The 13568-nt window shown below is 31.3% G+C and overlaps 1 protein-coding gene across 1 annotated transcript; it reads right to left on the bottom strand.

The window, feature by feature from the left end:
* Positions 1–166: 166 nt before the first annotated feature.
* LOC133701710 (protein IWS1 homolog 1-like) lies at positions 167–5909 on the bottom strand. Its single transcript, XM_062125743.1, has 11 exons — positions 5766–5909; positions 5086–5593; positions 3284–3403; positions 2780–3000; positions 2575–2704; positions 2412–2474; positions 2248–2325; positions 1766–1854; positions 1585–1647; positions 1288–1441; positions 167–584 (listed from the first exon to the last, which is right to left on the bottom strand). Exons 1-11 carry the CDS (start codon positions 5783–5785, stop codon positions 486–488), a joined length of 1545 nt encoding a protein of 514 aa, XP_061981727.1. The 5' UTR covers positions 5786–5909; the 3' UTR covers positions 167–485.
* Positions 5910–13568: the final 7659 nt, after the last annotated feature.

The raw sequence follows: 13568 nt of genomic DNA, 5'->3' as shown, positions 1-13568 counted from the left end.
TTGCAACAAGAGCTTCAAGCATGCATGCATGCATGCACGCACCAATGTTGTTGACAAATTTGCTCGATCAAAGTAACACATCCGTTGCTTATGGTAGTAGACAAATGCTTGTCTTGTAAATCAAATCCACAAGGCAAAAGTACATATTGACCAAAGGACAACAGCATCAACGAAAAGTCCTTCACAAATGAGAATATTTTTGTTCCTCACATTTAACAACTTGCACTGATGTTAACACGTCAATTCGGGGTAGGCTTAATTTAACAGATATTAAGCCAATCGGGATTCCAATATCTAGTTGAAATGGGCTTTACATTTTCCCGAACAATGTCACCGATTGAAGCATAAGAACCAGATGGCCCTTCACTTGTAGGCCGGTTACTTCCAGCCAACGACCAGCCCATGCCCCATGCAATAACAATACACGTTATTTTTCTTATATAATAATGTTCGTTCTTGCCAATGGATTCCAGAAACCGGCAATATCACAGATATTTGAGCATACCGCGACCTTCCACGCTAAGCTTCGTAGCTTGCAATTGCTTCTTTTTCGGTCCCTTTAGCTGCTGCAACTTTTTATTCATCTGCCAGTAACAATTGACATTTAAGTTTAGAAACAGTTAATTTGGAAATCTCGGTATCTTTGAAACACAAGCATGGGTGCATACTGCAAACTCAAAAGAACATCGAACCATCGATTGACCTTTCCAAGGAGTCTCCTTTTTAAGGAAGTAAACATTATAGAGAACCATGATGCAAAGGAGAGTCAAAAGCAAACCTCAACCAGCCATTCATCAATAAGTACAAAAAAAAAACCCTCGAGTTGCTTATGAATTGGAAGCGAGCATTTTAGTTAATCTAGATTGTGTTCAATGTTTTTTTGAAACATATATATTTAGAACCATAACCTTTGGCTAACTATTGAAAGGGGAAAGAATCGAGAGTAATAAGAATCTATCAAATTTGTCTCTGACAATACTGCAGGGGAGACCAATTGAAATTGAAAACCCTCACCAATATAAGAGGGCAATGACGTTCTAAAGGATGGCTCCAAAGCATCCTGTTAGATAAAGATCCAAGTAACACGCAAAAACTTAGCTCAAATTGAGACAATCTTGTCCCATGAATAGTTCCAACTCAATGGTGGATCATGAAACATTGAGGTCATGCCATATGAGTAATCATGCTACCACTCATTTTAACCTTTTACTCAACACAGCACTTTCTGTTAACTCTAAATGATTCAATTATGTGCCCACTTTCACATATTGGAATGGAAAAACCAACCTTTAGACGACGCTGATCTTGAACTACTTGTTTAGCACGGGCCCTAACTTCTTCAGGATCAATCTTAGATTGGGGACGCACCAAAAAATCCAATGGTGTTGCTTCTGGCCTGGATGCATGCTGTCTGTCTGATGACTGACTAGACTTCCGTTCCCTGAATTTTTTATTGACGTAAATTGAAGATTAGAATTGAGAAAAATAGCGTGCAGAAAAAAATCATTGAAGCAAACAGGCACAAGATGTTGTTTAAGTAATCATCAGCAAACATGTAAGGAGTGATCTTCTGTCACATCTTACCGTGAAATATCCAAATCAAGATCTCCATCCCTTGATGCCATTCCAGCAGAATTATTCGATGGCCTGAGATTCAAACAAATTTACCACAAGAAAATTTTTTAGGCATAGACACATGAAACTCATGCACATATACAAACATCCAACAGTAATAAAAGTTGGCAGTGTGTGAAAAGAGAAATACCTTCTCACCGTTGGCCTTCTGAAGGCCCGATCATCTTCAACATTTCTCATGTCCTCAAACCTTGTACTCTTATTAAATATTGGCCGACTCTATATTTATTAATTGCAGAAATGCAAGAAAATGTCATTACTTCAGATACAAATCTTCTTTGTGCAAATATTTTCCAATTAATGAAAAAGATATTTTTTACCGAAAAATAATACCAATAAGGAAAAATATTCAAGTTTGGTTTAACTTTATTATATACTTGAGATCAACACATGACAAGTCAATTAAATATAAAAGAAAAGAGGCATTTCAAACAAATAGGAAAAGAGATCACCAATGAATGAAACCTAAAAGGAGTGAAACTATCCATGAGTGCCAGTCTAATATGATTTTCTAGTAAATGCATGCCCTAGGTTTTGCACTAAAAAAATATTGAGGAGAGGTGGCAGTTATTAAACATATAAAAATCATGAGATGAACAGAGATTGCATTACCCATTTATCAACCAAGTCCTTAGCAAGTTTTCTGTTGGATGTGGTTTCCTCATCAGATTTTGATAAAAACATAATAACCTGCCAGAGAATTAAACCAGTCTGAGTTTGGTTCAGTTCCAATAGAAACAGCAAGTTCGTTACCATCACATAAGGAGATCCCTAACCTTTCCAAGACCACTTTTTTTCAATTGTTCTCTTCTATCATACTGCTCCAGATCAATTGGAAACTGCATGAGAGAGAGAAAATGTTTCAGGCTCGACACGAAGTTCGTTCAGAAGCAACAAGAAGTACTAAATGGGGGAGGATGGTGGAAAACCCCAGCATACATCAGTCAAAATCTTCAACATTGCAGCACGGATATTTATATTGGGTAAACTTCCATCTGGAAGGGGTTCTAGCCAATTTTTTAACAATGTTAGTACTCCATGATCTATAAACTCTTGTTGGAGCTGCTTCCTGCACCAGGAGACAACAATAAATTAACTGTAAATTCCAAGGGAACAAAAACAAGATTGTGTAAAGCCAGCTTACTTTGAGAGAACCTCGGTAAGAAGAGGCAACTTCTTGAGTTTATTAACAGCAGGCTTCCCCTGTCTATTAAGGTCTGCATCTTCTTCAGCAGTGACCTCAAGCTCAGCCATGACATTCTCAACTAATAGTGCAATCTCTGCAGGACTTTTCTCATTCTTCTTCCTTTTCTTACCCATCTTGAACATATCCTTGATTTCCTCATCCTCTTCACCTTCCTCTGCCTGGAAAGAAACGGAATAATAAACCCAATAACATAAAAGCTAGGAAGCTCCATATACAGAATGTCAACCGGCAAACATAAATATTATTATAGAGATGAAAGTCGATTAATAGTGCAACATCAATTATGGAACTCTGCAACAAGACAAGCAAAGTCTCCAAACACCAATTCAAAGCAATAGTGCGTAAAAAAAATACTGAACAAGCCAGGAGCCTCATCAATAAAACAGTCTATGGTGGCCTACAATTACAAGTGAGAGTCAGGAAAAGAGCTGGACTATTAACCTGAGGAGCATCAGTAGGAGAGTGTGGTTCATTGTCAATTCCATACCCATAAGCAGGATCCACACCACTGTCATCTATGAAGTTGTCATCATCTACAGTCCTAGCACCCTCTTGATCATCCTATTCCAAAGGAAATTGAAATATATTTAGATATTCAATAACAAACCAAAAAACATAGTAGTTACTAAGGAAAGACCCAACACTTAAAACAAGTTAATAAAACAGGATTTATTCTATATCATAGACTCAACAATAGTCATGCAGAACGAATCAGACTTTTAATGTTAATTAACTACATAATTGAACCTTGAGAGACTAGCATATAACAAAAATTAGTAAGAACTATAGCAAAACTTGCAAGATTACTAATATATTGTCGTGAAAAAAGACGATGTAGAATCAAGTAAACAACTACATCAACATCAAACTGTGATAGAAATTGTACCCTAGAGGTTGATAAAGGAAGGTGCCGACCAAGGTTGTTAAAATCGCGTTTTGACTCGTAAAATCGTACGATTTTACGAGTCAAAACATGTATTACGGGTTGAATCGCTTGAAAAAATCGAAAATGAGTAAAATCGGGTTGAAATCGAGTGAAATCGTAAAAATCGGATGAAATCGCGCAAAATCGCGATTTCAGGACCGATTTTACGATTTTGACAAAATGAGGCCCTGAAACAAAATCTTCCCCTCTTGGACAGCTGTCAGATGCTTTGGTAAGAGCAAAAGCTTCAAATAACAGCAGATTCCTGCATCTATGCACCACGTCGGATCATAATATTTTTTTAATGCCATTTTCTATCAATGCTTTGCAGACCAGTCAAACTCAAACTACAATATGTACATCAACAGCAACTTATCTTAACTAGCGCGTGCACGAGAGGAAACACCCCTCAACATCCCATTTTTATACAAAAACAACTCAAGGCAAACGGGTTTTTTTCCCCAGAAAAATCTAGCGATTTTATTGCTGCTCGAGGCATATAACTTTAGAAAGTACGGTGTTTTTACTGTATACTAGGAGGTATTAAGAGGAGAAACAACAATGTTTTAATATTACTTTTAATATTATGATAGATTGTTGTTTAGAAAATCGTGTTTGCAATTTAAAAAAAAATATTTTCATTAAAATGATTAAGAGATGCATTAATAAGAAAATAAAGTTTAGATTAAAGAAATATATTTTATCTACATATTTCAAATGCCTTGAATTTAAAACAAAATCTTTATTTTATTTAAAGCATGAATTTTTTTTATGTATTTTAAAATTCCTTACGATTTTACGATTTTACGATCCGTTTTTACGATCCGAGTTTGTAAACGACTTTCCGTGCCGTGTTAAAATCGCGATTTTAACAACCTTGGTGCCGACCATTTAAACAGATTTAGCCACCTAGTACTAGTAATCAGATATCAACCAATTACTTGCCCATATAAACTCAAAAGACAAACCCAATGCTAATCCCATCCCAACAAAAATTTGTACTATAAATCAGAATAGCAATGTCCTATAGAATGCTGAGCGGATTCAAGCAATTAACATACCGACAACAAACACAAAAATTAGCAACCACGAAATCAGCACCATGAAGACTATATAACCCGGAAAACTTTAGCTCCGCAAACTGTCACCAAAATCACTCGATCTCTTCTTCGAGTCAATTGATCAGAAATCTCAATCAATCACATAGACAAACATAAAAAATCCAACACAATCAATTCAAAACTAAACACATCAAAGCATCAAAGAAAAAAAAATCTTAGAAAAAAGAAACTCAATTCAGATAAAAAAAAGAAAGAACCTCGGAATCGCCACCAGCAATAGTATCCCACATCTCTTTAACTTCTCCGTCATCCTTTCCAGACACCAACTTCGTCGGCATTCCTTTTTTCAGCCCCAATTTCGATTCACTTCCTCCTTTCCCTCCAAACTTCTTTTCCCCCTTACTGAACTTTTTCCTCTCCTTGTCCTTCGCAAATTTCTTGGTATAGTTCCCATCTCCAACCGATCCTTCCCTCTCAAACCCCCCGTAATCCTCCTCCTCGTCATCAACAAACGCCGGCGGCACATAACTACTGCTACCACTCTCTCTCCCTGAATCGCCGCCTTTTTTAACCAATCTTTTTCTAGGTTTTCCTACTTTATCTGTATCGTATACCGGAGTTTGTGACCTCTCTCTCTCCCAATTGTCAATATCATCCTCTAATTCGTCTAAGATATCATTCTGGTGTGGTTCCGGTGATTGTCCTCCGCCATCTGATTGCACTTCGTCGTAGTCCATTAACAGCTCTCCGTCCTCGTCACGATACCTGACAAGAAAGCATCGGTCAATAGAATACCAAAAATCGTAATTTTCTCGATTGGGAATCGGTCAGCGAAACGCAAAAGAAAGCAATTGAAAAAAAAAACTAATTTCTTAGATAGATTGATCGAAAAGAAAATGAATTTAAAGAATTGAGGGAGGGGGGAGAGAGAGAGTACGGATCGTCTTCGTGACCCATGGTAATGCTTGGTTGTGGAAAGGTATGGAATTGATGACAGAATTTATAGTGAGGGCCGAGAGGATGGATTTTAATTGAGCAGGAGCTGCAGCCTTTAGAACCAAGTACCAACACGAAGAGGTTATTTTAGTAAAGTAAGGAAATTGGGAAAAAGGAAAGGATAAACTATAAATTTAGCCCCTGTAGTTTTATCAATATTACACTATGATATTTGTATATTAAACATTTTCAGTATTTACCACATAAAAAACTCCAATGTCAATATATATAATTTAGAGGATGTTTAAGAATATGATTGCGATTAATTTTTTAAAGTATTTTTCATTCAGAAATGTATCAAAATAATATATTTTATAATTTTTTAAAATTTATTTTTAACATCTACTTATCAAAACAATTCAAAAATATAAAAATATAATTTTAAATAGAAAAATTAAATTTTAGCAAGCTACACTCCCAAACGGAAGCTTATAAATGGGCATGGATTTGTCAATACATTAACTAAAAAACAAAACCACATACGGGTTTCGCTGTAGTCCAATCCACAGTAAAATGTGTCTTGGGTTGTAGTGAAATTATCATTTTACCCTTTATTTTTTATTTATAAGGCTTTGCTTGAGAGGTAAAATGATCTTTGCACACGGTTAATTTATCATTCTTTATTTTTTTTGGAGGAAAAAATGTCTTTTTAATTTTTATAACAATACAATTATCATATTGCTCTTAAAAAGTTAACAATAAGAACCTTTGATCTAGAGGTCTTATAGTAATTTTAATTTTTAAACGAATGGTTGAATTATTCCATTACCCTTACCATTGAAATTTGTTAGCCCTGGCTTTAAGGGCTTGATTATAATTTCATAATGGTTTTTTTTATTATTGTTGTTTAGTTCTAGGAGCATTTTTGTTTTTTTTTTACAAATTAATGAACAATGTGATTACTCCATTACCCTTGCCATTCAATTTTTTTAACCGTGGTTTTAAGGGCTTGATTGTAATTTCATAATAGCTTTTTTGTTATTATTGTTTAGCACAACGGGCATTTTTGTTTTTTGTATAAATAAAAAAAAAGAGAAAAAATTGTTGATACGTGTCTTGCACGTGTTAGCCGCTTCGCCGCCTTCGGGCAACGCGTGCAATTGACTCCGGTGGTTTGAATCTTGATTCTGCCACATCATTGGATTTATCTCAGCATCCTTTTACTCCCTCGGTGACGTGTGCTGGCCATGCAGAAAAAATATACCAACCCTTTAATTTCTTTTATCTTTTAATTCAGTCATTCTTTTCTTAATTGCAATTATTTTATTTACATTGATTATTTCTAATTGAATTCTATTTTTGATTTCATCCTTGGTGGTTTGATTTTGTTAATGTTTTATCAAATTCGGTCCTCATTATTTTAATTGCTATTTTTTTAATCATTTTCTTGATTGATTGTTTTTTCAATTTCATCAATAAGCATTAATTTCATTTAATTTGTATGTTAAATTTGGTCCTAATTCTTTTAATTACTATTTTTTAATCATTTTCTTATTTAGTTTTTTTTTCAATTCCACCCCTAAACATTTTATTTCATTTAATTTTTATGTTAAATTTAGTCTTAACTCTTTTAATTGCTATTTGTTTTGATTTGCATTGTTATTTTTTTATTGATTTTTTTTTTTGCAATTTCACCATTCAATATTTGTTTCATTAAGAATCTTGCTTCTTAGGTTTTTTTTTTTCAAGTTTGCCTTTAATAGGGTCACCCCGGTTTCATGATCCAGGTTATAAATCTGAAAGATTAGCCCGAGTCAACTTTAGTTTTTTTTAAAGCATTTTTTTCAAATATTTTTTTGCTAGTATTTTTTTTTTTTTGGTTTCCTATATATAGGGGCATCTCAATTTTATATCATAGATCATATGTTTGGTTTGTTGATCTAGGTTGGTTACCAAGTTTGCTCGAGGCTTTTTTATATATGTTTTTATATATTTTCATCATATCGGTAAGTGTTCATTCCTTATATTTTGTTCATATGTTCGACCTTGTGTGATATTTTTTATGGTGTGAGTTTATTTAATTAGTTTTATTTGTATTTATTGTTTAAGTCATGGGTTTTTTAAGGTGAATTTATCTTTTATTTATTTAAATAAATAAGTTTAGTAAACACAATCGGCTGAATGTTTCATTTTTGCAGTTTGTTTATTGGTTATTATTAGCGAATTTTTTTTATTTACATAAATGATTATTGATTTATTTAGTTAGATGATTGCATAGGTTTTTCAATTTACACTTTGAATTTTTCATGTAAAAAAACACTTTGAAGCAGCCTACATACTTGAAATTTTTTTGAAAAAAAAATTATAACTCGTGACGAAACATAAGTTAAATGGCTAGTATAATTTATAATGTGGAGTGATTTTCTCACCGATTACAAGTGGATAGCATAACATCCAAAAAAAAATATTTTTAGTAAAAAAACATATTCCTTAAACAACGAAATCATTGTAACAATGGTGAGAGCTTTGTTTTGCCTTGCATTATCAAATAAGAAAACATTGGCACGACTTGAGCCCAAAAAAAGTAACCCAACCTATTGAAATAATGGTGTTGACAGGTTTAAGAGATCGGGAATGGTGTTGGATTTCAAGGAAAAAAATATTGTTAGTATTTGATATTTACAAAAAACATGAGTTAATGGCAAATTGGATATGGATTTTGAAAAAGGAAAAAACAAAGTGAGATGGTGTAGGGTTAAAGTGGTGTGTTGACTACTGTGGTCAATTAGTGTTGTTGGTCTATTGGAGTGGACTAAGTGGCATTGCAGTTGAGTAGTGCTGTGTGTTGTGGTGCGACCAAGAAAAAAAGATGGGATATTAGGCTCCTTCTTTCTAAAAAAACCTATTTTCTTTAAATTCATTATATATAGTTAAGAGATCGGGAATGGTGTTGGATTTCAAGGAAAGAAATATTGTTAGTGCTTGATATTTACAAAAAGTATGGGTCAATGGCAAATTGAATATGGATTTTGGAAAAGGAAAAAACAAATAGAGATGGTGCAGGGTTAGAGTGGTGTGTTGACTGCTATGGTTAATTAGTGTTGTTGGTCTGCTGGAGTGGACTAAGTGGCGTTGTGGTCGAGTAATGTTGTGTGTTGTGGTGCGATTAAAAAAGAGAGATGGGATATTGGGTTCCTTCTTTCTAAAAAACCTATTTTCTTTAAATTCATTGTATATAGTTAATAGCAAAAATATAATTTTTACCAACTTTATAGAAACAAATATATACATATATTACACATAAATCTCAAGTTCAATATGGGTAGAATTTTGAATCGAGTAGAGCAATATGCTATAAAAATATGGTATTCATAACCATATTAAGTTAATAATTTAGTGGTCTTGGTTAATGAGCTTTAAATTTTCATTGACAAAATTCATGTATCTTTATGAATTGATACATTAGAATTGTTACAAAAGTCATGTATCTTTATAAGATACATTAGTTAAAGTCATGTATCTTTACGAGCTGATATTTGATTTTCCTAAATACATTAGATACATTTACCAATATCATGTACCATAAATATTAATATATCATAAAGTTAATGTATCATATTGTTTAAGATAAATAAAGAGCGTATATCTATCTTAAAGAGAGATAAATGATTATGTATATATTTATGACTCTTTGATAAATCGAGTCACTTAGATAATTATTCCTTTATCCAATCACATATTTTTTTTATAACAATTTCATCATTCTTGTCAAATATTCGAGTGACTAAAGATGAGAAGATCAAGTTGTTTATGTATAATTGAACATTGATATTAGAAAATCAAAAGATACGAAGAAGGAAATCAAAATAGATGGAATAGGTATTTATGATAAGCATATTGGTTAAAATGGTGCAAAGTATGAAAATTAATTATATATATAAAGTTATGATTTATGTGTTCATAAAATAATAAAGATCCTCGTATTATCTAACACGTGATAATATTATGTATATTATACATACATGTCATGATCAACTATTATGATTTTTTTATGGTTAAATTGATAATCACTAAAACAACCTATTCATATGAAATTGAAGTACAATTGATTATATAATTTTTTATGAGGTTATGATTGTAAAAGTATAAATTATCCAAAAGGTACTTTTGTTTTTATAATTGTAGTCAAAATTGAAATGTTGATACCCAAAGATATTAGCATCTCAATTTTAACAAGTTTATAATGTTACAAGCCCATAAACATAATAAATGAGTTGTTTAATACTTAATAGTGTTTAACAACTCGTTCATGACATTAAAGTATGACAGAGTGAATTAATGGCATGCCTTTTTATATCCTAAAGATTGGATATGATGATGCAATGAATTGCTTAATAAAATATATGTTAGTGTCACTTTAAGGTTTTACTAAGCAACCACTTTAACTTTCTTTTTGGATCACATGTCAAATATTTCAGAGTTAAAAGGTTCTAATTTTTTATACTGGCATGAACATATACTCGTTGCTTTAGGGTGTTTAAATTTAGACTTATATCTTTGTATGAATGAACTAATAAAAATAATTGAGGTAAGTTCACCGCAAAAAAAAAGAAGCCTTATGAGAATTGTGAACTTTTCAATAGATTAAGTCTCATGATTATGAACATCAAAATTGTTAAGAATCTTTATAATTCAATTCCTATATACGACAAGGCATATGAATACTTGGTAGGGGTGAGCAAAAAAACTGAAAAACCGATTAAACCTGAAAAAAATAACTGCAAAAACTGAACCGTGAAAAAAAAACCAATTAAACCGTTTAAAATTTTAAAAACACCAACCAGTTCGGTTCGGTTCGGTTTTGGTTTTATAAGCCTGAAATCGAAAAAACCGAACCGAACCCAAACCGAAAAAAACCTGGAAAAACCGAGTCAAACCAAAAAAACCAAGCCAAATCGGTTTGAACCGGTTTTTTCTCTAAAAAATCAAATCAAACCGAAACCGGTCGGTTTGAACCGGTTTAGGTTTGGTTTCAATTTTTTTTAAATTTCAGTTTGGTTAGATTTTTTTGATAAAAACCGAACCGAAGTGAAAATGATTACCCCTAGTACTTGGCATCAATCAGGAAATAATTCCAAGGTTTTGATAAAGAATTGATATGTATTCTAAAAACAACTTTGATTGCTCAAAGATACGATAGAGTTACTGAGATGATGATTACAACGCCATTAACTAAAGCACTAATATCTAGAGTGTATAGTAAGCTTGTGAAGTCTATGGGTTTGACTAATGATTTCTAGTTATGTTTAACTAATGTGACTAATAATTCCTTTTCTTATCTCTTAGTGCATAATATTTGATGATGAAGAAGATGCAATGCTTTGAAATATTAGTGTTATTATTTATAACATGAACATGATGCATAGTTCGTAGTCTGTCATTAAAAACTTATCTTAATAAGTATTAATATTGTGATACATATGAGAAATTATGTTATGTAATTTATGCAAAACCATCATAATCCATTTTAATTGTTTGTTTAGTTAAGTGTTACTTATTTTTTTTTCTTATCGACATTTATAAATTAATCCATAAAGGAACTTAATATGACCATTCAATTGAGTGGGATAATGTTGTAAAATATGACCTTCATGACCACAGTAAGTTAACAAGTTAATAAATTTAATGGTCTTGGTTCATGAGTTTTAAATGTTCATTAACAAAAGTCATGTACTTCATTAATTAAATTTATAAGATACATTGTCCAAAGTCATGTATCTTTATAAATTGATATTTGATCCCTCTAAATATATTAGATATACTGACTAAAGTCATGTATCATTAAGTTGATATATCCCAATGCTCAAGATAAATAAAGAGGATAAATTTACCTTATATAAAGATAAAAAGACCATATATATATATATATATGATAAATTGAGTAACTTAGAAAATCATATGAAGGGCTCTTAGTTCCTTTCTCTATTCAGGTATTTTTTATAACAATTCCATCACATATTAAATATTAGAGTATGTAAAGGGAAAAAAGATTGAGTTATTTTTGTATAATTAAAACTTGATCTTAGAAAGTCCAAATATATACAGAAAAAGCTCAAGATATAAAGAATGTGTACTTGTTTTAAACATCTAAATTATTGGTTAAAGTGGCACAAGGTAAAAAAAAAAATACTTATACATATATAGTTATGATTTATGTGTTTATAAAATAACAAACATCTTTATCTTACCTAACACAATAAATTTTATATTTCATTTTAAAAATATTTAAATAAAGATATTACCACGAATGATATCATGCAAAGGTAAAACATCTATTTTAGTTTGAATTCTTTCTCTTCCTCTCTATTCTTTTAACTTCAAGACAATGAAACCTAGCAAAGTGAAAAGTTAAAGTGCATTCGATATCATTTTTTAAAATAAAAAACTTGTTTGTTTGACTTTTTTTAGTTTATTTATTTATTTATAAAATACATTCAGTTTCAATTAAAAACTTAAATTAGTAAAGCCAATGTTTAAGTTTAAAGGCACAATCTTATCATTTACTTGATCTTGGATAAAATATAAAGTCAAAACTATAATGAAAGTTTATATACATAAAATACAAGGAAGAAAAAAAATTTATGTTCCACACAATTTTGATATTCAATGAGTATTTGAATTGATGTGATGTTAGTAGATTCGAATTCAATCAAGTTTGATGTAAATCTTGTTTAAATGTCTTTATTCACCAAAATACTCAAACTCAATCAATCAAGTGGCTATTTAATATTCGATCTTCAAACATCTAATACTTATTTATCACTCATTTATCATTTTATAGTTTACTTGTAATAATCCATATCTGTTTAACATTTGCCTATTAAAGATGAACAAAAATTAAATATAAAATTATAGAGGAAATAAACCTTGATGAAGTTGTGAAAACTTCAAACGTGAACTAAGCTTTTTATGGTTGTGTTGTGGGCCGATAGGGTGATTGAGCTTGGTTTTGGGTCCATAATCTTTCATGCAAAACAAATCTTATGTTAGAATAAAAAACCCTTCAATGCTTAAGTTAATAAATATAATAAAAAAAGAGTATGTGTGTGAAAGAGAGACTATACCAAGCAATAGAGTAGAGAAAACTAGCGTGTCATTAGTGGATGATTTGATGTTTATTATTAACTGTAGAGCTAATAATTCATTAGATTTTTTCATAATAGATGATTTATGTTTTGTGAGCTCATAAAATATGATGAAAAGTTGACATGTTTGTATAAAAGCTCAAAGGAGGCTAAACATTTATTTTCATTATAATTCGATTTGTCCACTTTATGTATATATGTATGGAGTATTTTTTTTGAAAGACACAAGTAAAAATATTATAAATCTTGAAACTCTCAAGAGAATAATTTTTCTAATCAATCATATATACAACTAATTTAAAAAATTCATCCAAAGATTCTACACACGCATATTATAAAAGTCCCGAGTTTACTCCTTAGAGATTATCAGTTCGAATACCATAAATTTTAAGGTCAATAAAGACTTACATGGTTGTTAACTTTAGGATCTTAAATGATTAATTAATGTGCACGTAAACTGATCTGGATACCCACTGTTATTAAAAAAAAATCAAGTAAATTAAATTCATCCCTTGGTTTTATTTTGCCAAGAAAAGGACAAAATAAAAATAACACCTGAAATTTTATTTAGCGGTTCAGACATGTTTTGGAAAAGTATATCTCAGGTTAATCTATATTATTTGGTATACGATTTACATTTGAACTATTTTTTTCCCCTA

This window comes from Populus nigra, chromosome 8, assembly GCF_951802175.1.
Source record: "Populus nigra chromosome 8, ddPopNigr1.1, whole genome shotgun sequence".
Lineage (NCBI taxonomy): Eukaryota > Viridiplantae > Streptophyta > Magnoliopsida > Malpighiales > Salicaceae > Populus > Populus nigra.
The sequence above is the reverse complement of the archived record's forward strand: the minus strand, read 5'-3'. Positions and strand labels throughout refer to the sequence as shown.